Source organism: Camellia sinensis, chromosome 8 (assembly GCF_055761805.1).
Source record: "Camellia sinensis isolate YWXY chromosome 8, ASM5576180v1, whole genome shotgun sequence".
Lineage (NCBI taxonomy): Eukaryota > Viridiplantae > Streptophyta > Magnoliopsida > Ericales > Theaceae > Camellia > Camellia sinensis.
In genome coordinates this window covers 11,362,310-11,386,542 of record NC_138968.1, presented here as the reverse complement: position 1 = coordinate 11,386,542, position 24,233 = coordinate 11,362,310, and the positions used below count along the sequence as shown (strand labels likewise).

The 24,233-nt window shown below is 34.0% G+C and overlaps 2 protein-coding genes across 3 annotated transcripts; both read right to left on the bottom strand.

The window, feature by feature from the left end:
- Positions 1–3,685: 3,685 nt before the first annotated feature.
- LOC145797551 (uncharacterized) lies at positions 3,686–4,462 on the bottom strand. The gene has a single exon (XM_082884934.1). The coding sequence runs from the start codon at positions 4,460–4,462 to the stop codon at positions 3,686–3,688; it is 777 nt and encodes a 258-aa protein (XP_082741060.1).
- A 4,762-nt stretch (positions 4,463–9,224) lies between these two features.
- Positions 9,225–16,216, bottom strand: ACBP1 (acyl-CoA binding protein 1). 2 transcript variants are annotated; one of them, XM_028243714.2, is made up of 6 exons: positions 15,261–16,216; positions 12,085–12,190; positions 11,869–11,975; positions 11,103–11,194; positions 10,567–10,664; positions 9,225–9,676 (listed from the first exon to the last, which is right to left on the bottom strand). In XM_028243714.2, exons 1-6 carry the CDS (start codon positions 15,785–15,787, stop codon positions 9,506–9,508), a joined length of 1,101 nt encoding a protein of 366 aa, XP_028099515.2. In that variant the 5' UTR covers positions 15,788–16,216; the 3' UTR covers positions 9,225–9,505. The 2 variants fall into 2 exon arrangements, with proteins under 2 accessions (XP_028099515.2, XP_028099516.2); XM_028243715.2 differs by having other exon boundaries at positions 11,869–11,972; positions 15,261–16,188.
- Between the last annotated feature and the right edge of the window lie 8,017 nt (positions 16,217–24,233).

The following is a 24,233-nucleotide window of genomic DNA, read 5'->3' as shown; positions in this document are numbered from 1 at the left end:
TCATATATTGTCAATACAGTAAGGTCATGTTTGTTTGGGTGGACATGAGCTTGGGATTGGATTAATAGTCTAATAAAATTATTAATCCGATGTTTGGTTAAACAATTAAAGTACAGACTAATTATTTTAAACTTGACTATTAGTTAAGATATGATACATAATCCAACGGATTCGTAGTCGTAGGACTATTAGTCATGAGAATGCTAATTCAGTCTGCCCAAACAAACATGGCCTAAAGGCATGTTTAATTGGGTATATTAGAATATGGAATTGGGATTATTAATTTGTGGGCCTAATTATTTTATGTTTGTTTTAATATTTTGGTTTAGGATTATTAATCTAATGGATAATTAATCTAAAAAATTTATAGGATTATTAATAATGAGGTAGGTATGAGATTATTAATCAAATGGATATTAATCCAATTAGATAGTAAATACCATACTAATTTAATAGGATTATTAATACTTCACTGTCTTGTGAATCAAACATGACCTAAGAGTGTGTTTGTTTTGAGAAATTATTCTATGGGATTGGACTATTAGTCCATCCGGACTAATAGTCCATTATTTGGTTCAATTTTTTTGCTTCGGATTAATAGTTCCTCCGGACTATTAGTCATTTATATGAGGGATTATTGTATCCTAAGAGGGAGAGTGTGATTATTTCCATGAGATTGGTATCTCATGGAACTAATTTGTGAAATGTCCATTCTACCATCATGTTATTACTTAATAAACAATTGGAAAAGAGTAAAATAGTCTTTTGAACATTTATAAATTATTTTTTTAGTGTTGTTAATTTAAAATTATATATTAACTAAAAATATAAATTATAAATTTAATTTAATTAAAAATAATAAATTAAAAATTATGGCCTTATAATTTTTTTAGTGTTGTTAAACAATTAAATTTATATATTAAATAAAATTATTTTTTTAGTGTTGTTAATTTAAAATTATATATTAAATAAAAAAATATAAATTAAATTTAATTAAAAATAATAAATTAAAAATTATGGCCTTATAAATTAAATTTTTTTGGTGTTGTTAAAAAATTAAATTTATATATTAAATAAAATTATTTTTTTAGTGTTGTTAATTTAAAATTATATATTAAATAAAAATATAAATTATAAATTTAATTTAATTTAATTGAAAATAATAAATTAAAAATTATGGCCTTATAAATTAAAATTTTTTACTGTTGTTAAATTATAAATTATAGATTACAAATTTAAAATTATATATTAAATAAAAATTATAAATTACAAGGGTAAAATAGTCTTTTGAATATTTATTCTTATCCAGTCCGTCCAACCAAGCATTGGATTCACTAAAAATAGTCCAATCCAAACATCTACTCTCATGATTAAACAAATATAGGATACAAATCCAATCCAACCAAATAGTTCGGGGACAATGTATCCTAGGACTAATAGTCTGATGGATTACAATTCCTCTTTATCCAGTCCGTCCAAACAAGTACACCCTAAGGGCTTATTTGATTGATAGGATTAGAGCATGAGATTGAGGTTATTAATCCGTTGGCCCAATAATTCTGTGTTTGTTGTAAAATTTTGTTTCAGGATTATTAATTCAATAGATAATTAATCTAACAAATTTGTAGGATTATTAGCAATGGGGTAGGGTGGGATTATATCTCCTGAGTTGGAAAATAAAATAAAAACACTCTTTTACCGTTGACTAAAAATTAAAACACTTATTATTTTTATATAATTTTATATTTTAGAAGGCTAAAAATAATATTTAAAAATTTAAAAATATTTCTGATATTTATTTTATCAGATTAATTTATATTTTCTGAAAATAAAATTAAAAAGCAAACCAAACATGGCCTTTGTATTTTGTATTTTTATTTTGCTTTTATTTATAATTTTTTTTCAAAACCACGCTTATGAAAATTTTTTGATAAAATAAAGATTGTGAAGAAACATTGATGCAAAGATTGAAAAAGAAGATAAATATAGTTATAATCTTATATTTATATGTTTTCTTATCAAATGCAAATCAAATAACGGATAAGGGGATAATTTATTCTACTAATCCAATTGGATCAAGGGTAGACCTAGAATTCATCGATGAGGTGTACTAATATTAAGGTAAAATTATCGGTGGTGCTACATGCACTAATTAGTGTATTAACTAGTGTACCAACATTAGTTATGACATTATTATTGACCTCACTCATTAAGTAAATTATAAATACCAAAAACCTCTTAAATTATGTCACATCATTAATTTGTACACTAGTTAGTACACTAATTGGTATCTATAGTATTATTCTAAAATTATAAAATATATTTTTAAGTATAACCACATAAGAAAAAAGAGAATTTAATAATATAATCTAGATCAATATCTAAATTTATTGATTACAAACAATCTAACTAAGTTGTACTCGACGAGTTTTTAAAGATTCGAATTCATCGATTAAAGAATCTAGATCAATTTTCAAAGTAAGGTCTCGTTCAAAGTAGAGAGACAATCAATTTGCAAGAAACTCATCCCCCATTGAATTGCAAATGACAGTTTTAACATGCTCCATACCCGAAAATGCTCTTTCCGTAGTCACCGTAGAAACAGGAAGGGTCGACACAAGACGAATCAATTCGTAGATCATTGTGTAATGCTCAAACTTTCTTGTCACAAATAGTTCTTAGCACAAATTGGCAAGGATAGATATCTTATTGTGGGGAAATATTTTCTGAGTACCAACACGTGGCAAGGTGACGCCGACGTGTCAACCGAGGCGCCACGTGTCTTGGTTGTTGTGCCGAGGTCATCTCGGCTAGGCCGAGGTTGCCTCCGAAGATATCGGAATCCGAGATAAGCGGATAAGGGACAAGAGTCCTAGAATGAAGAGGGAACTCAACTTGGATATGGACAAGAGTCCTAGATTGAGAGAAGACTTCAGTTTGGATAAAGATAAGACTCTTAGAGAGTTTATCCTAATCCCACTGGGAGTCCTAGATTAGCAGTAATCCTAAGTCCATTAGGGCCAGGCTCCTTTTGGGACTAGGATTGTGTTGGCTATAAAAGAGAGGCACCCCCATGGGTCTAAGGTATGCTTTTGATACTCAAACTTGTGAGTTTAGTACTTGATTTATCTTTGAGAGATATACTGACTTGATCGTCGGAGTGCCCCCAGGTGGTCAAAACCACCGCGGGATTCTTATATTTCTGTTGCAGGTCAGTCAGGTGCCATCTATTCTGCCAGTGCTCTCCAGCTGGTTACTAAGGGGGCAGTGTGGTCGGAAAATCACCCACACACTTATGAAACTCGGGATTACAAACAACATCAAGCTTATAATACATTAATTGAAATCTCAAAGCATGGATGTCCTGAGAAGTGAAATATTGGGCATAAAATTTCTCGACAAGATTTGAAATATTATTCACATTAAAAGATCTAAAATTGCCACTAAGATCCAAAGCCGAGCTAAGAGAAAAAAGTTCCACTACCCTATCATTAAATCTATGTTCTAACTCCATCAATTGAAAATTAATTGTAGAGTTGAATATGTCAAAGTGATAATGATGCTCAATTATAATGTGATCTTGTTAACGATGACGACTTGTACCATCTTAATAAGGAGAACTCATATCATGCATCGCAATGTAATGTTGATTGCAAAATAACACCACATTTGCAAGAAAAATATCTTAATCATTGTGTTTAAGTTTTTGAAGAGAAACTTTTGTTGTGGAGACTAATTTCATTGCATTTAAGATGTCTTGAGTTTTTTGTTGCAAGGCTTGATAGAGTGTATTCACAATTCCCAAATTGTTGTCCATCAAGTGCAAGACGAATATAAATTCAAAGCTCTTCATTACTTTGTAAACACCATTAGCTTGCCTGCGAATTTGTTGATTTGTACTCTTCTTGAGACTTTCAACAACTACACAAGATGCCTTATACATATCAATCAAGTTTCTAACAAAGTCATAATGCGAGCTCCAACGAGTAGCTCTAGCTTGATGAAATGTACCAATTTGATTGGCCTCTTTACCAGATTGACACTCACCACTAGCCAACATATTTTGAACCTCACTCATATGAAAAGATTTTAACTCACCAAGGTACTTTGGAGAAGAAGCAACAAGATTGACAATACAACTCAAATGAGAAAAAAATTGCCAAACATTAGGCTCATCTTTTGCTGCCACAATTGAGGCCAATTGTAGATGATGTACAAAGCAATGTACATAACATGCATATGGGCAATCTTTAAGAAATAAAGCTTGAAGTCTATTCCATTCGCCATGCATATTGCTAACACTATCGTACCCTTGACCATGCATGCTTTGAATAGGGAGCTTAAATCGAGAAAGGATATTTGATATCTTTTTTTTAAGAGTCAATGCAGATGTATTTTCGACACCCACGATATCAAAGAACCGTTCTCCTAGCAAACCATCATTCTTGAAAATAAGGGCCATTTGTTCTTTTTTAGACTTGTCTTAGGATTCTTCAACAAGAATACAAAAATAACCTTCTATAACTTCATCAAAAACCATATTCCTAACTCTGTTAGCAAGTATATGCAAAATCTCCTTTTGGATCTTCGGAGAAGTGTATTTGGCATTTTGTAGAGCATTCTTTAATAAAATGCTCTCAAGTGTGTCATTCGCTCTCGCCTTGAACTTTAATAGTTCAATTAGATTACATTGATTCAATGAAGTCAGGTTTCATCATAACCTCTAAAACCAAGTCCTTGAAGAGCAAATACTTGAATGGTTTCAATTGTTGCCTTCACCCGCATTCGATTCTTTAAAATCTCTTCTTTTGATTGTGCATTCAACACTTTTTCAATGTGTTGGGAAGATTTATTTAAATTATCATGACTAATAACACAATGACTATGCGATGAAGATGCAAGTCCAACATGAAGCAAAAAAATACATTTGGATCCATTATTTACTCTCTTCCAATTGTTAAACCCCTTATCAGCAAGCACATAATGATTGATCGACATATTTGGCTGATCAAACAAAAAGCATGAAAAACAATATGCTTTATCATTTGAAGGAGAATACTCTAGCTAAGAAAATTATTTAAACCAAATATGTTGGAATCGGCGATTCTGCTTTCCAAATGAAGACCTAGGATAATCAAGTTTAGGTTGATAGTTCACATAAGCTTGTCTAATCTCATCCCATTAATTAACTAGATATTCACAAATTTGCAAGTGTAAACCAATATCCCGTTCAATAACAGTTGAATCAAATTCGCTTGATTGATTTGCTTGAGGCATGAAAGGCGATTGCACATCAGAAAATGTTGGATGCTGTACTACTAGACTTTTGTTTTAATTGATAGAATGAGAAAAGGATTTTGTCTTTTTTGAGTGGTGGAGGTTCCATTATTTATAACCTAAATTTTTTTTAAAAAAAAATTAGCCCTATTTAATATTAAACCAGGATATATTCGCAATAATTTTAAATATTAGAGTTTTTATATATATCCTCAATAATTTTTATTTAGGCTTTCATTTATTTTTATATATGTCAAAAAAAACTCATTAAAAGTTCAAAAATTTAGAGCAATATAATATTTGATGCATAAAGACAAAATTTCAAAACTATTGTTAATCAAATCCATTCTTAACCAACGAAATAAAATAATTGGTTAATTACACTTCCAAAAAATGTTAGGAAAGTGGAGTTGTTGGAGACGACAAAGAGAGGGCCAATGCCTATCTATTGGAAGCTATGAGGATTGTTTTGAAAGATTTGTTTTTTAAACAAATACAAACCTATTGGGCTGTCTATCTATTTTTTTGGGTAAGTATTGGGCTGCTATTAGGCTGTTTATCTAAAAAACAAACAAAAAAACTATTGGCCCTTATTTGGGACTGGGTTGGGAGAGGTTGAGAGGTTAGATTGGGCTGGGAAAAAAAATTTCTACAGATTTTTTAAATTTTGGGTTGGGTTGCAGTCACCTATGCCTAGCCCTAGGTGCGTCGTTGAATTGGATAGTGAATATCACACTAATTTGATGGGATTATTAATACTTTCACTATTAGTCTTGTGAATCAAACATAACCTAATAGTGCAAACCCAAACTTATTCATCGTCAATGACTATGCATGTAAATCAATAGGGTGATGTTTTTTTAGTCTACATTGTTTGTTACAAGCTAAAAGAGGTAATTATAATTCATTTTAATCGGAGAGTCTATGTTAAATTAAGAGTGTTCAAATTACCCAGTGAATCGAATAATCGAACCAAATTAACCTCTTCGGTTGGGTTAGGTTAATTTTTGGTGGTGTTTGTTTTGAAGGATTGGGCCATGGGATTGGACTATTAGTCCCTTCGGACTAATAGTCTGTTGTTTGGTTCAATTTTTTTGCTTCGAACTAATAGTCCGTTCGAACTAAGGCCCCGTTTGTTTTAGGAGATAGAATGGAGGGGATTGATAGTGAGGGGATTGATAGTGAGGGGATTAATAGTGAGGAATTATTAAATTATTTTTATATAAAATAATAAAACAAATAAAAAAATATAAAAAATTAAACATTATATTTAAAAAAAAAAATTCCCAATATATAAAAAATAAAAAAATTTCTAATCCCCTCACTATTTTCTAATACCATCTCTACCTTCTCCTTACCAATCCCCCTTCAAGGGTATTAGCAATACCAAGGGACTAATAGTCCCAAGACTTTCTCTGCAAACAAATAGGGGCTTTAGTAATACCTTGGTATTACTAGTCCCAATACCCTCCCTATAGCCCAAAACAAACGGGGCCTTAGTCCCTTATATGAGTGATTATTGTATCGAATGGGTGATATTATTTCCATGGGATTGGTAATCCCATGGGGCTAATGTGTTGAATGTCTATTTTAACCCTCATGCTATTACTTAATAAAAAATTGGAAAATGGTAAAATGGTCTTTTGAACATTTATAAATTATTTTTTTAGTGTTGTTAATTTAAAATTATATATTAAATAAAAAATATAAAATATAAAATATAAATTATAAATTAAAATTTTTTAGTGTTGTTCAAAAATTAAATTTATATATTAAATAAAATTATTTTTTTAGTGTTATTAAATTAAAATTATATATTTAAAAAATATATAATATAAATTTAATTTAATTGAAAATAATAAATTAAAAATTATGGCCTTATAAATTAAAATTTTTTAGTGTTGTTAAATTATAAATTATAGATTACAAATTTAAAATTATATATTAAATAAAGATTATAAATTACAAGGGTAAAATAGTCTTTTGAACATTTATGCTTATCCAGTCCGTTCAACCAAATATCGGATTTACTAAAAATAATCTAATCCAGATATCTAATCCCATAACTAAACAAACATAGAATACAAATCCAGTCTAACCAAATAGTCCGGGGATAATGTATCCCAGGACTAACAGTTTGATGGAGTACAATCTCCCCTTATCCAGTCCGTTCAAACAAACATACTGAATATATTAGTTTGGTTCTAGATATTCAAATCATTAAACTGATAATTTTGAATTGGTTCTTGGTTTAACCGAACCAACCCTAGAACTAAGCCTATATATGTATTAAAATTTTATTTATGTTGACATGTTTTCACCTAATTGATCTATTACAATGGAGTTAATTGCATTTAATAATTTCTCACATACATAAATGATTAGGTCAACTAAAAAAGTATTAGAAACTCGAATTATTTCATAGTTTATTTAATTTGTATTGGTTGTAGGATTTAAAATAATTTATTTAATATTTGGGAGAACATCAGAAAAATAGAGAGTGAGAAAATAATTACAAAATAATGAAAATACAAGTAATTTATGCATTCAATTATACAAATAAATCTTGTACCTTCATTAGTTGGAATTTTTTTTCCACTCCACTTTTTAAAAATTCTTCCATAATATTTTGCATTTTGTTTGTTTGTGTTACATTTAAATTTCACTTATTTTTAATATAATAGAATTGGAAATATAGTGGAATTGTAGTTCCAACTCCAGCTACATTCATTTGGATTGGTTCTAGTGCATTTTGAATCCAAAAATTGAAAACCGATCATAATTGAGTTGATTTTAAATTTAATGTCAAACGAAGCAAATCGACCCATGAACACTCTTATGCCTACCAATTAACACTCTTATATGCCTAAATGTTAGAGGTAACTTCTACTTATTTATCAGGCAAAAATAACTTAAATAATACAAAAAAAATTGATTATTTGAAAGTTATGTGACAAATTTGAAAAAAAACAAAAATAGTGAATTACACTAATACTCTTTAAATTATTTAACTAAATATTATCTATTTTGAAAAAATATTTAAAATTCAAAATATGTAGTGTAAATTTAAATTTAGACCCCATACCAAATACATTAAATACTGTACATTTTTTAACTAGTAAATTACACTAACTTCTCCTGCCATTTATGAAAAATACAATAAACTCCACAAATTTGTATTCCTTTTAGATAGGTTAAAATAACTGAAATTGAAGTGGATAGCGAGTACACACTGAAATAAATACAAATTAATAAAAAAGTGTTTCTTTTTTTTTTTTTGTCAAAATCAAAACAACTTTTAATTTCTTCATTTTACACCCACCACCTTCGGCCACAACCAAGGGCAATCCTCCAACCACACTTCAACAATCCTCTTGCCATATCATTTCCAGTCACATCCACTACTAATCACCACCTCCGATAACTCAGCAAACATGTTTTCTTGCCTTTTGTTTTCAGATACTCCAGTCCAATCACGGACTAAAAGGTACTCTTGGGACCGTGAAGGCTCACTACAGGTTCCGTTTCGATAATCTGAACCGTTGAATGTGTAAAACTCATCGAGTACTATATGTTTATAAAAAATCACGTTGATTGGATATCGATAGCTGTGTGATCAAATCAGTTTTGTATGAAAAAAATGGACAGTGAAAAATAAACAACTTATAAAAATCTGATTTGATCACATAACTATCGATATCCGATTAATGTAATTTTTTACAAACATATAATACTCGACGAGTTCTACATATTGAATAATTCAGATCATCAAAATAGGACCCACACCTTCCAGTCCGTGGGAGGAAAGCCATGCCCTTTTCGAAACATTTGTAAACACCAAACAAGATTTGTCTATATTTTTGCTCAAAAAGAAACAAAACAAAAATGTTTATTATTTTCTATTTACACAAAAAATAGAAAAAAGACAAACATTAGAAATCGCCACCTTAATAAAAGATCTTAAATAGAAAAAACAATTGAAGCATATCAAGGCTTTAAACATATCAATTTCACATTCTGAATTCATCCAGCACCTCTAACAAATAACAAACATAAGAAAGCATGATAAAATAGAAAGAGGCTGAAAAGAACATAATAGCCCCATGCCAATGTTATCATGAAAGATGATGGAAAAGGCTAGAGAGGTAATGTATATAGGATGTACAGAAACAACAAACTAATCCATAGTTTGGGAATTGAAAAACAGAATCAATCACAAGTCAGTCAGTCAGGCTACTGGATGTTGCAACAAAGGCCACTTCATGTCACAGAGATCAAAAGGGGCGTTACCGTCATTGTCTTTTAGATTTATCTCAGCATTTTGCTTCACAAGGAACTCCGCGATTGCTTCTCTCTCACAAACAGCAGCATAATGCAATGGGCTTTGTCCTTCATTGTCCTAAAAATGAGCACACAATAATAATAATAATAATAGTTAAATAACGGAAATTGATTGATGTAAGAATGTCTAACTTCTTTATTTTTGTCTATCAAATCTTAAAAAATTCAAAAGCAATATATATTTCAATGAAAGAAAAATGTCCCAAAAGTGCTCCTTATTATGTGGGTGTTTGGGCAGTGGGTTTTTTTTGTAACTTTTTTTAGTTGTAGAATATTATTGGAGAATTTTTTTTTTTGGTGTTTGGGAAGATAGTTGGGTTTTTTTGTGGTTGAATGTGATATTTGTGAGAGAAAAAGTGAAATAATTATGGGGTTCGATGTGATATTTTGTTTGGATTTGTTTTTTTATTTTTATTTTGTAACCAATTTGTCTTTTAGTGAAAAAAAACCAATAAAAAACAAAAAACAAACTTCCCAAACAGCGCCTTAGTAGGTCCAATTGTAACTTGCGGCCTCCATGTGTATAGGATGAAACAGTTTTCTACCATGTAAAATCCAGAAAATAAAACAAAAAACAAAAAACAAAAAACAAAAAAATAAAAAAAATTAAGAGAATACAGGTCCTTGTAGAGCTGGTATTGTGAGATCCTTCCAAGGACCGCCCACAGAAGAAATGACTCAATGTAATGCATAATCAACCAACACCCAAAAAACAAAAAAGGCACAAACCAGAATAATCAATCTGATGGCCGAGCCACCAACCAGTTTTATTTCATCATATACAACCTCTAACCAAACTGAGGATTACAAGATATGCATGTAGGAATTATTTTGGGACATGTGATATGCATGCAGGATGACAAACCACTTTGTCAACATCTAACAGGATTAAATGTTCAATAGATAACTAATTACATAACATTTGTGACTAATTGAAGTTTAAATTACCTTTGCATTAACATCAGCATTCTTGCTTGCAAGCAATTCCGTGATGTTCAGATGGCCACGATCTACAGCCCAGTGCAACGCAGTCCGACCCTCACTATCTACCATTGTTTCAAGAAAATTCATGTTAGAAATTTTTCTGCAAGAATTGATAAGGAGGGCATAGTACACAGCAAGAATAGAGATTGGCAAATGAAATTGTGCATTTGAAGTTTTCAAAGAAACTAAAAGTACACTAATTTCTTAGTCTGAATGATTCAGCGAAGGAAGAAAATATAGGAGGACAAAAATCCTAACAATTGAACCTCATGCCAAGGATCATACACTTGTGCCTCCATTTGTGAGCTCTCATGTGCAAAATAATCAGGAGAGCGAATGAGCCAAGCATAGCACAGGATAACATTCATCTAAGCTTGATCTCTAATTTTGGCCAATTTAATTTTACACCCAACCAATTCAATTTGACATCTTAATGCTGATAAAATCACAAAAGCAATTACACAACAGCATATAGAAAGAAGAGATATTTGGAAACAAACCCTTCGAATTCACTGGAACACCACTCTCAATACATTTAAGCAAGTTCTCCCAGTCTCCTTCTCTGGCAAAGGCATGTATAGCATCCATTTTTCTGAAAAGCAAACAACAAACCTTGAGCACTAATATCAACTTCCTTATTCCAAGATTTGAATCCCAGATTAGAAGTAATAGTAAGAAAATGATTCATGTAAAAAAAACAGCTGTATAAGAAATTAATATTCCGTTATACTGGCAGGAAGCGAGTACACATTTTAAACAAAATGAATGGTGTTTCATATCTGCATGTGTTCACATGTTTTCACTCACAAGTTAATCCAGTCGTCTTTCTCTAAAATAAACACTCTTTTTGACCTTCCCATACCTATAAAACATGAATCAGTACAGATCATTTTGCAAAGTCCAACCTCCACCTCAGGCCCCACCACCTTCAACCCTACCATCTCATGCATATCTTGGGTTTCTTTTCATAAATTTGTTAAATACAACTTTATATCTACCTGAACCAACAGCATTTCATAAAGATGATATAGCAGGTGGGAGAATGATAAAAAGTAAACTATCAAGAAAATAACAGCAAAGAATGGCCAGAGACTAATTCTTCCGCCTTTAGCTAAACAACTCAGAGCTGAACCAATGAGTTCATCAACAGATGTCTATCAACAAAATTACACAAAACCACAAGAAGGTAAGCAAGACCATTTTCACATAAAAAAAACAAGAATATTTATGACAGTCTCATGCATGTACGGGTTCAAAAAACCTTACAACTCATTTCCAGATTCTTCCTCATAAACAAATGTGCTAAAAACAGGTCCCATTGGTCCTTTATTATATCCACTCGTTGCATCACTACTCTCTCCACCCTTTATCTTCTTTTATCAGTTTGTTGTATAAGCATGCAAAAGAGAAAAGAATGTTAAGCGGATGTACAGAAAAAAGTTTAAAACATCTTCCCACTAAACAGAAAGATTGTGAACTTACAGAAGTTGAACCAGTAGCCCAAGTAGGATATAACGCAGTAACAATTGCAATATACTTCACCATTGCTTCCTCTGGGGGCATAGCACCCAACTTTTGCCATGCTTGCCTAGCACACGCCACAAAATAAAATCTTTCTACTAGTCAGATGTGGAACCTTCTAACTCAAGTACATCATTACTTAAACTAAAAAGGAAAACAAAGAATAATCTATCAAATAAATATCAAGAATAATAGAAATGCGTTTCTTTTCAATTTTATCCTAACAACCAATGATGCCCACGAAAATCTTAGGTCCCCAACCTTAAAAATGTAAAGTAATTTTTAAAAATTAACAACTTTTACCATGTGAACATAAAAAATTGTTGATTTCATCAGTAAGATAATGTCAAAATACCAAAAATTACAAATCGAGTATTCTACCACATTTGCTAATTATCATTGACCAATATTGCCACTTCGTGGGCTATTTAATCACCAGATGTTTCACAATAAGACTTACAGCATACCTGTAAGTTTGTAAACTACAATAATAGACCTTGAGAACCCAACAAATCATTACAAAGTAGCTAACCAAAAAGAGAGGAAAAAATTATAGATATCATGATCTCATAACAAAATCAATGACACAATGGATGAGCTATGCTCTCTCTCTCTCTCTCATGCACGTCAAATCAACAAGTGTCACAATTGAGCCTTTACGTACAACATCATAGAATAATTGATACATTGGATAATATATCGTAACTACATCCTGCTAATAACATAAAAATATTACTAAAAATATCATAATAATTTGATGCTTCTTATATATATTGGAAGGAAAATCGTCCCAATTAGCATGGCATAGTGTGCAAATGGAGATAAAACAGGGTAGGTTCTATATCTCTATGTAAACATACAACGGGATCACAGTTCATCATCTTTCTTCTACCATACAGTTTATACACACACACATATGTATATACAGAGAGAGACAGAGTGGCTGAGAAAGACTTAACAGTGATCACCAACCATTTCGAAACACAATTTCTATCTTAACCATGAAGAGATAGCTTTCCAAATGTATATTTTATTTTATATTTCATGAAATGCTTTTAACTTGAGAGCATAGTTGTCAAATCGGGATTCGTATCGTGAATCGAAATGATCTCATACCAAATCGCGAATCGAATCGAATCGTGAATCGTAAAGATTCAGTCACTTTTTTTAAATCACTTAAAAACATATATCTACACATTTAGATGTTAAATGTATCTTATGAATATAAAACATTTAAACTTAAATCAACAAAAATGTTATTTTGAATGATAATCACGTAATTTAATAGGTAAGAAGTTAACAAAGGTTTCTATGTAAAATCATCATCTTACCTTTTCTTTTTCTTTTTCTTTTTAGATTTTTTTATCAACCATTCTTAATAAAGGTAATAACCAAATAGAAACTATTAATTTCTAAAGTAACAATAGTTAACAACGATATTGATATTTGGACAATAAGCATATATACTTTTCTAAGTAAGAGTGAGCAAATAATAAGAAAGAATTATTTAGGATATTTTATTTTAAAGCCTAAAATATTTTAACAGGTATAACTGACCTCACACATGTAGTATTCAATTTAATAAAATAGTAATAGATAATTCATAGTGTAACTCTAATCTTAAACATCTTTAGAAGATATATTACAATTTTTTGAAGGGGACAAAAATGAGAAGAAAGGTTAAAAATATGTTAGGTTTGACTGAATCTGATTGGATCCTATAAAAAACTCCATGATCACTAAAATAATAACAAATCATATATATATGTTGGTTATTTTGGTAATAAATACTATTAGAAGTTGTATTATGTCATTTTCACTAAAAAAATGAAAAAAATGAGTCGAAAATATGTCGAACACAATAATTTCAAAAATTGCATGAATCGTAAAAAGTGAATCGAATCGTGAATCGATTGTGAATCGTGCGATTCACTAGAGATTCATTTCCAAAATAGATTCACTCATAGATTCGTATCAATTTTGCAAAAATTGCGTATCGAATCGTGAATCGAATCGCGAATCGTAAGATTCTGATAACAGAGCTTGAGAGTGACGGAATGTTAAACAAAAAAGAAATGAAGAAAACACAACATGTGTAATTCTAGAGTGGGTTATTTTGTCCACAAATAGTCAGAAATTGTGTAGATACTATTTCCATTTTTTTTAAATATTTTGATACCATGTTGGTTAAATGATCATATTCTAAATTTCAAGGAGTTGGCCTGGTGGTAAGGCTTGAGACTTGGGGGTGCCCCCTCCCAGATCTCAGGTTTGAAACGTCCTAGAGTCCAAGGTGCAAACAATTTCTTGGGGTCAGTTCATACGGGGGCTTTTGCCCTAGTTTTAATTGGGAATCCCACAAGTGGATAGCGGAATTGGTCTTCCAAATTAGTTGGCTGGTCCAATGGGCCAGATTCCGAGCTATAAAAAAAAATGATCTTATCCTAATATTTTCTTTGTAAAGCTTCCTTACAAATAAGTAAACAAACACTCTTATCTTCTACTTTATATTAAAACTTTAAAAGACGCCATATGATTTCTACAAGTTTAAATTTCGAAATGAAGGCATAAATGCGCCCTTCTTTTCTCCCTTCCCCAACCCCTCTCTCTTTTAAAAGTGGATAACTGAAGATAACATCATGCTCTATCTTTATGTGCTTTATTAAGTTCATAAAGGAATAAAAAAAGAGGAGCAGTGAAAAAAGAACACATCCTACAAGTGTCTTTAAGTTTCGACGCATTGTTCTTAGCTTAGCCATTGGCTATGTTGTACTATTAGCCATAATGAAACCTCATGTTGTATTTCATGCATACACTTTCTTCTTTCTTAGGTGTTATTATTCTTTAATAATCTCAACGAACCTAACCTAAGTTTTCGCTATACTAGCCCCACTCCAATAATGATTTTGTTGCCTTGACTTGTCACTTATTGGGCACTAATCATCACATGGCATCTTTAAAAATTTATTGCAAGCAGCACAATCAATGATCATCAACAAATGCTACTACATATGAAAGAAAGTCAAAATTTTAAGCTCTGTTATCACATTCTCACCATCAAACATTAAAATTTACAATCAGTACTGCATACTTAAAAACAGCATAGAAATTGAAAAACTGTGAGCATAGAGCAATACCACTTTGCGCGAGCAGTCATTTTGAGGGCCGATGGCTGCGGCACACTACACGGTCCCTCGGTAGCAATCTTATATAGCCCATAAAGCTGCAATTGCACATCATTAGATACTTTCTGCGACAACCGGTCCGACGCCACAGCGGCCACAAATGCAGTAGCAGCACTAAACTCCTCATCTAATTCAGTACTCTCAACCCCTTCCCAATCATCATCACTATCAGCATCATCATCACCACCACCACCACCACCACCACCACCATCATCATCAATCACTGTATCCAAATTAGCCCGTTCAATAACCAATGGTTCCACAACACTAACCCCAGAATTCTCTGAATCGTCGATAATCGGCATCGATTCACTCGATGAGGGCTTCAATTCCTTCTCAACCGAGTCACCACGAACGATACTGAGATTCTCTTCTCGGAAAGAGACGACTACAGAGATGAGCTTCGCGAGAAGGAATGAGAAAATTACGCCTATGAGCACTGATTGTACGAATTGAAAAAGCTGTGGCGAATCATCCATGGCGATCAAGAAAGCAAAAAAAAAAAAAAAAAAAAACTTGATACTTGAACCCTAGAAAATTGGGTAAAGTTCAGATAACGAAGGAGAATCTAAATCTAAATCTAGTTCTATATCTATGTCTGTATCTATATAGATATTGATAGAGGTGAATAAAATTATTATGTTAGGGATTTGAAGTGTTGGAAAAACCCTAGAAATGGTTATGGTGATGGAGATATTAGCCCTAATTATGGAATCTCAGAGAGAGAGAGAGTGAGACAGAGAGAGAGAAATCTAGAGAGGGAAAATGTAAAGGAAGAAATGGCGCCTGGAGGAGAAGGAGGAGAGAGGAACAGAGAGAAGGAGAGATGCATGTGAAAAACCTGTGCTCATCTCATGGGTCATCGTAGACTCCAAACGACGCGCACGTTAATAGATGGCGGCCCTATTAACAGGTGGGCCCCACTACGTTTAAAAAAAATAGTAAAAATTTACTGTTGTTTTTATTTTTTTGTTTTAGTAATCAAATTCAAGTGATTTTTCATTTTATTTATAAATCAAAAGTGATTTTCAACTTGAGTATTGCTATGGACCCCAAACAAATTATCAAATTTTCTACTAAACTTCTCACATGGTGTGGAATCCACACAAATCAATGTGTGTGAGTCCCACATCTATGTGAGAGATTTGGTAGAAAATTTGATAATTTGTTTGGGACCCCTAGCATAACTCTTTCAACTCTTCCTTTGTTTCTTTTAGTTTTTATAGTGTTTTGAAAAAATTAATTGATAAAATTTAAAATAATTATATATTGTTATACATTTTTTTTTAAAAGCTGTATAATAAGTTAAAAAATTGTTTTTAAAAATTGTCTACTAAAAAACATAATTTCAAAGTAGAAAGTGTATTTTAAAAAATTAATTTTCTAAAGACGTAACTATGGCTATGTTTGGAATGTGAGTTAGAGGTTATTTTAGTCACAAAAATATAAAATAGGTTAAAAAATTAACAAAACAAAATATCATATGTAAATTATAATCATTTTATTTTTTCTTTTATAAAAATCAAAAAACTCATTTCAAATTAGATTTTTTAACTCAGGCTAAAATAGCCACATAGTAAAAAAAAAAATAAAAAAAAATAAGTGAAGGCCATGTGTCTAGCCAATATTATTTTATGATTTACTATTATTATACTTTCTTTTTTTTTTAATCATGTAAGCACATAACTTAGCGGGCACACAACCAACATGGTTTCAATTGAGCCCAAAAACCTTCAATCAAGAGGCCCAACGGATGTGGGCGGAATGCAACAGGGCTTTAACCAGGGCCCAAGAAAATTAAGTTTGCAAAATAGAACAGGGCAATTTTTTTTGTGTCAATAATATTAATTTTAATGACATTTTTTAAATTTAAATAAAAAAAAATTTCATTAGTTTTTCACAACTCTTGAATGATGCAGTGAAGGATTAATAAGAATCTCAATCCTTTTAAAATGTAATTTATCAAACACTTACAAGGACTATTTTTGATTGTCACAAGTAAGCCTTTGGAAGTCTTTGGGGCCAGTTAGTTTTCCTTACAAATTACAAATTAAAAATAGTGGCTGGTTATATTTTTGGTTATACTTTCATAAAAATAAAAATAAATCCTCTAATGGTGTGTTAAATTTTTAAATCAAAGTTATTTTGGGTTATACTTTCATAAAAATAAAAATAAATCCTCTAATAGTGTGTGAAATTTGCTACATCAACAAAGGTCAATCATGATCTTTAGATACTTTTTGAAATATAATTCTAATGATCATAGATTGATATGATGGTTGGTTGTGTTAAAATAACATGAGAACCGTTGATTGATACAAACAAAATTTAATTTTGACAAATTCCGTTATGATTTTTACCATTGTAGTTGCTCTAAGTGAATAGGGTTGTCCACTTGTAAAGATTAAAGCTATGTTACGAACATAAATTTTCTTAGAAGTCATACGAGTTAGCTTGGTGGTCAAAAAAAAAGAAAGAAATTAACTTTGTCCTCACCTCCAATAGAAGGCAAAAAAAGAAAGAAAGAAAGTGAAAACAACTAATCGTTTAATTCATTCACCTTTCCATTTTCTTTATAATTTTATTTAGAAATCCGACATGGAAATACAATATTAAAAATAAAAAAAATAAAAAATTGCATAAGGGAGCATTCTGATTGAGGTTTGCTTCATCAAGAAAATAGGCAGATGATCCTCAACCCTTCTCAATAGTAAAAATTTATCAATTTCGTCGGATTGAATATATATCATTTATGTAATCCGCTTAATAAAAGTTGCAATCAAACATGGAATTGTGAATCCATAGATTAGTAATTCTAAGGAAATGGAATGAAAAATAAAAGTTATACTCTCTCTCTACGTTTCTTGTGAGAGCTTCCCTACCTTCTGGTAGTTTTTTGGGTTTTCCCATCTTCTTTTCCGTATCTGCCTCCTCTTGCACTCCTTGGTTAGTTGTTTCTCCACTTTTTCTTTTGTTCCTCTTTTCCCTTTGTCTCGCCTTCTTCTCTTTCTCTTATGGTAGACTCTCTACTTCCTCTGCCAACCCAGGATTGGTTTGAGCTTTGTGAAGACTCCGATGAAAATGAGGACATCTCAAATCGCTGTTTATTGGGAAAGATTTTGGCTTCCAAGTCCCTGAATCAGCAGGCTGTTTCCAATATCCTTTTGGATACGTAGAGACCGAGAGCTAAACTGGAGATATCTTCGTGGTCGAAAAATAGGTTTTTATTCCAGTTTGAGGACCTTGAAGATCGTCGGCGTGTTTTGGCTGAAGCCCCGTGGTCGGTGATAGGCAATTTATTGGTCTTACAACCCCTCTCCGCCAGGGTATCCGCGTCTGAGATGGTTTTTCACTGGAGTCCTTTCTGGGTTCAAGTCCATGGTCTCCCAGTGGCTTAGATGACTAAACAGAATGCTGAGGTTATTGGTAAGAGGTTAGGTAATCTCATTGGGGTCGAAGCTATGCATGAGGGATTGCTCCTGAACCGTAGTTACCTTCGTATCAGGGTGGAAATGGATGTCACCAAACCTCTCCCACTGGGTTTCTTCCTTCAACACAACTCCTCTCCTGGCAGTGAGCAAATGGAGACTTGGGTGCATTACAAGTATGAGAAACTTGTTGATTTTTGCTATGATTGTGGCCGGATTGGCCATGTCAACTCTGTGTGTAAGTTCGTTTCAAGGGAAGAAGGTAAGAACTCTCCCTATGGACCAGATTTGAGAACTAGTTAAGCCTCGAGATTGAACATGCCATTGGAACAAGTCAAGCATTAGGTGGATGAGGCGGAGATGAGGGTTCAAGCCCTATCGCAAGGGCGGTCAGTGGTGGTGCGTAGGGTCGACTTTGGAGGAGCTGAGGTGGGGGCTCCCCATAGTACAGTAGCCCCAAACGTGGTTGTACCTGATATATGGGATATCCCTTTAGAGGTGTCTACAAGCCCAGCTGACGAGGAGGTGATTGGGCCAGGTGGCAGAGCCATTTTGTCTGATCTGCATATAGAAGGTGGGAAGGTGGTTACTATTGAGAGTACGATCCCAGGAGTGGTACTGGGAGCAACGAGTGAGGCAATGAAAACTGGGCCTAATTTGTCATCTTCTAATATAGTTGGGCTCGGGCCTTCCTATTTCATGACGGAGCCCAGTGACCAATTAATCCCTCTAGTGGAAGCCCAACAGACTCTAGACCAATTTGAACCCTTTTTTGAGATTGGAATTGAAGAGATTAGGGCTAATAACCTAACCCAGCTGGGCTTGCTGGCCCCAACAATTGATCGCTGTATGGCCCACATTTTCCAAGATCTATCGATTAAATACAAAGCCTAGGTTGACTTTGAAGTGTTTGGTTGTCTTGCTAAATTACTAAAAGGTGAGGAGTTGGTTGAAATTAGTGCTCTAAACCTCTCGTCCCGCAGCAGAAGGCAAAGCATTATCCGTGGCTGTGGCTCTAAAGGCTCTCTAAGGGGCCGACCTAAGGGTAAAATGAATTGATTGGCTCATAAGGATGCAGTAGACAGCTCTGATACGCCCATTTCAGAAATGGTGTTGGTCTCTATTCCGGTTTAGTGGCCTCGTGATAAAGTGGAAGACTGCTGCTCTCAAGTTCTAAGCACTTTCCCTACGGAGAGTGAAGGTGATGATGGATGGGCAATGGTGGCTGGCCCTAAACAGCCACGAGCCTTATGCTGATTCTCAGCTGGAACTGCCAGGGGATTGGACGACCCCTGACAGTCCAGATCCTCTAAGGGTTAGTGTCAACCCATCGTCCTACAGTGGTTTTCTTAATGGAAACCAAAAATACAGTCTCAAAGCTGGAAAGAGTTCGGCGGAGTCTCCAATTCTCTAATCATTACTATGTTGACCCGGAGGGTTTTTCGGGTGGCCTTGCTTTATGGTGGACGGATGAGGTAAATTTAGAAGTTCGTTTTAAATTTAAAAATCTTTTCTATTGCCTTATTGCTTACAGTGGTAGTTCTATTAAGTGGGTCGTTTCCTTTGTTTATGCCCCCCTTAATCGGAGGTACACATGTGAGTTTTGGGATCTTCTTCGAGCCCAAGCTTCTAATAACCGTTACCCCTGGCTCTGTGTTGGTGATTTTAATCAAGTGGGTTCGATGTGGGAAAAACAGGGTGGTGTGGAATGTAGTAGGCATCTCATTGAAGGTTTCCAAAATTGGGTGTTTGACTATGCACTGATGGATTTAGAGTTTAATGGTCCTCTATTTACCTGGTCTAATAACCAAGTTGGCCCTGCTAATGTCTGGGAGAGATTGGATAAAGCTTTTGCTATAACGGAATGGCGCGATTTATTTCCCTATGCTTAGGTTTTTCACGAAAGCTTGATGGGGTCCGACCATTGCTCTATCATTCTTAAATGTTGTGTGTGTCACGACCCAAACCCGGCCCTATGGGTTTAGCACCGTAACCGGCCAGTAATCCGAGATTACCGAAGGCCTGCTGAACAGTAATACAGTAAAATAGAGTACAGGGCCTGGCGGAAGCCAAAACAGTAAATAAACAATGCCCAATGAGCTGCAACAGTCTATATGAAAAGATTTTTCATACATTTATACGTAAACAGTACAGAATGGTATGCACAATATTTACAATCATTCAGACTAGGGACTCAACCCTAGGTAACAGTACGGTAAACATTCAGTCTATACAAAACAGTGAAACAGTACAAAAGGGGGAGTTGCAAAACACCCCTAAGCCCTAACACGTTAGGCTCGGAACCTCGCAGTGAGGCACAAAGGCTGGCTTGACAAAACTGGAGTAACCCTGACGCCTCTAGCTTCAATCCGGTGCCTGTACACCTACATATATATATGAGCAGTGAGCTAAAGCCCAGTGAATAACATAAAGCGTAAAGGGGTTTAGAATGAATGTCCTTACAGTAATGAAAACAGTTCATTTCAATCAGTATTTCAGTTGCTCAGTACAGGAAACAGTCATATGTGGTACATCCATTAGCATAACAGTAACAGTAGGTCTTAAAAGACCGAGCAGTAATGATGGCCATCAGTCAGTAAACAGTAGTGGTTCCACGAGGGAACCGACAGAGAATTTTGTCACAGTAACAGTAAGAAGTAGGTGCTAAGGATGCCACAATACAGTTCAGAATATAGGACATACATTCATTCAGTTAACAGTAATCAGTTCAGAAAACAGTACAGTTCAGTTGTTCAGAAAATAATCATTTGTGAACATATCTTTACACATTCGTTACTCACAGAGTTCGGGCTACAGTATGCTAGAGCGTGCCTCTCCAGTCGCCAACCCTACACAATTAGCAGATTGAACACACTAAGCTACACAGTTGGGAAAGATAATAACTTAACCCCTAATGCCTCGGTGTGTTCTACATCTATATCCTCAACAAGATATCTTAAACTAGGCCTAAGAATGCCTAGAATGGGATGAGGATGCAAAGATGCACATATAAAAGCATTTTCAGAAAAGCAGAGTTCCGCTCGAGCGCAGGTTTCCCCGCTCGAGCGGTAATGCAACAAAGGTACACGCTCGAGCGTAAACTTTCCCGCTCGAGCGTACTGTAAAAGTACTGGATGGGTGAAATCTCCGCTCGACGCCCGCTCGAGCGTGAGACATGACTCCGCTCGAGCGCCCAATCCTCCGCTCGAGCGGACTACAAAACAGTGCAGAGAGATGCTGGATGCTCAGATTCCACGCTCGAGCGCCACTTTCCCCGCTCGAGCGTAAGTGCAAAATCTGGGAATTCCAGATTGCACCTCCAAGCTCCAACTCACACTCAAATGCATCAAAACCAATCCTCTTGGGCCCATTTTCTGGAAAACATTTATAAACACATAGTATAACATGGTTCAAAGCTCAATTTTGAGAAATCAAAGCCCAAGGGTGTTTAATTCAAGCTCAATTTCAAATCATTTTCAAGAACAATCTTCAAACATGACATGCATGATCTTTAAATAACTTTCAAGCTTCAAAATATGCTCTAGTGAGCCAATTGATTCACAAACAAGATGAAAACATGGACCATTACAAATTTGTGGACATGCATGTGACAATTTGCCATGAATTCAACTCAAAATCCAACAATTCAAACATGCATGCATGAATTATGTTCTATTTCAACATGTATGAACTAAAACAAGACTTAGCTCCTTAATTTGACATGAATCATGCAAGAACAAGCTCAATTCATAAGCAAGAGGGTAATTACTCTACCTTAGGTCTTGAATTAGAAGACTAGGAGCTCAATTTAGCAATCTACACTTCAATTCCCTTCAAATTCTAAGCAATATTGAGATGAACTCAACTCCTCAAGTCTCTCTCTCTCTCTAGTCGGCTAAGGGTCTCACAAATAAGCTAAAGAAATATTTGATTCAATGTATAAGGCTCAAGTGTGTGTGTGAGATAGTGGTCCACTAGGGGTAGTTCGGTAAATAAGGCCAACTCTGCAATTGATCAATATTTAATCTAATTTAATCATACCTAATCAGTTTTCAGATAATTATACCATAAAATCATATTAAATATGACGATCATAATACACTAACCCATTTCCGGTTCGGCCGCCGATAAGGCCTTCAATTAATAGTTTCAACATAAAACACGAACAAATCAAATAAACAGTCAACAGATCAAATGCAATTCAAACAGATGTATTCATTCAATTCAGTTTCAATTTCAGTCAGTCAGTTCAGTACTTTAATCAGTTCCATTATCAGTCAGTTATCAGTCATTATCAGTTCCGTTTAACAGTAATCGGTGATTATCGGTAATCAATCAGTCATTAATCAGTAAACAGTATGAGGGTTGTTACAGTGTGCCCCCCAACAAAATCCCTCATCTTTTAAAGTTCGAGACTATGTGGTCCATTAGTCAGGGTTGTGAGGAGGTCATTAAGAGGGATTGGGTGGTTGATGCTCATGGATCTCCCATGTTTCAGCTGGTGCAACGTTTAAAGTCTTGCTGCAAGGGTCTTACAACTTGGAGAGAGAGGAGTTAGGTAATAATAAGCGAAAATTGGCCAAGCTAAAAGGTGTCCTTGATGAGCTCCAGGGTCAACCTCTAACAACTTCAAACATTCAGGAGCAACAAACTATTAAATTTGGCATGGAGTTGTTAATGGCACGCGAGGAGATGTTCTTACACCAATGATCACGGATCAATTGGCTTATTTATGGGGATAAAAACACTAGTTTTTTTCATGAAACCCTCACCCAGAGGAGGCAATGAAATCAGCTGTTGAAAATCCAGACAGATAATGGTCAGTGGTTGAAAGCTCGGAGCGAGATCGACCAACATTTACATGAATACTTCACGGATATATTCTGCACATATGGGCCCCGCAATTTGGAGGACGCTTTGGCGACTGTTAGTCCTGTTATTACGAGAACCATGAATCGTGGACTTACTAGAGCTGTTTCTCCGGAGGAAATCAAGGCCGCTGTTTTCCAACTGGGTTCAACTAAAACACCAGGCCCTGATGAGTTTCCTAACTTTTTCTACCAACAGTATTGGAATGAGGTGGGTCCTAATGTGTGTTTCGCAGTTCAAAGTTTCTTTGATAGGGGCTTTTTTCTCAAGGAATTGAATCAAACCAATTTGGTCCTAATTCCTAAGGTTCCAACTCCAGCAAAATTGTCCCATTTTAGACCAATTAGCTTGTGTAATTTTAATTTCAAAATTATCACAAAATTTTTGGCTAATTGTCTGAAAAGGATTTTGGGTGGTCTCATCTCTCCCAACCAATTAGCTTTTGTCCTAGGTCGACTTATTCAGGACAATATTCTTGTGGCACACGAAGCTTTTTATTTTCTCAAGATCAAGAGGAAAGGGAACAACTTTGCTATGGCAGTCAAGCTTGATTTCAACAAAGCTTATGACAGGGTGGGATGGGACTTCCTTCAGGCTGTGTTGTCAAAAATGGGGTTTGATGATTGCT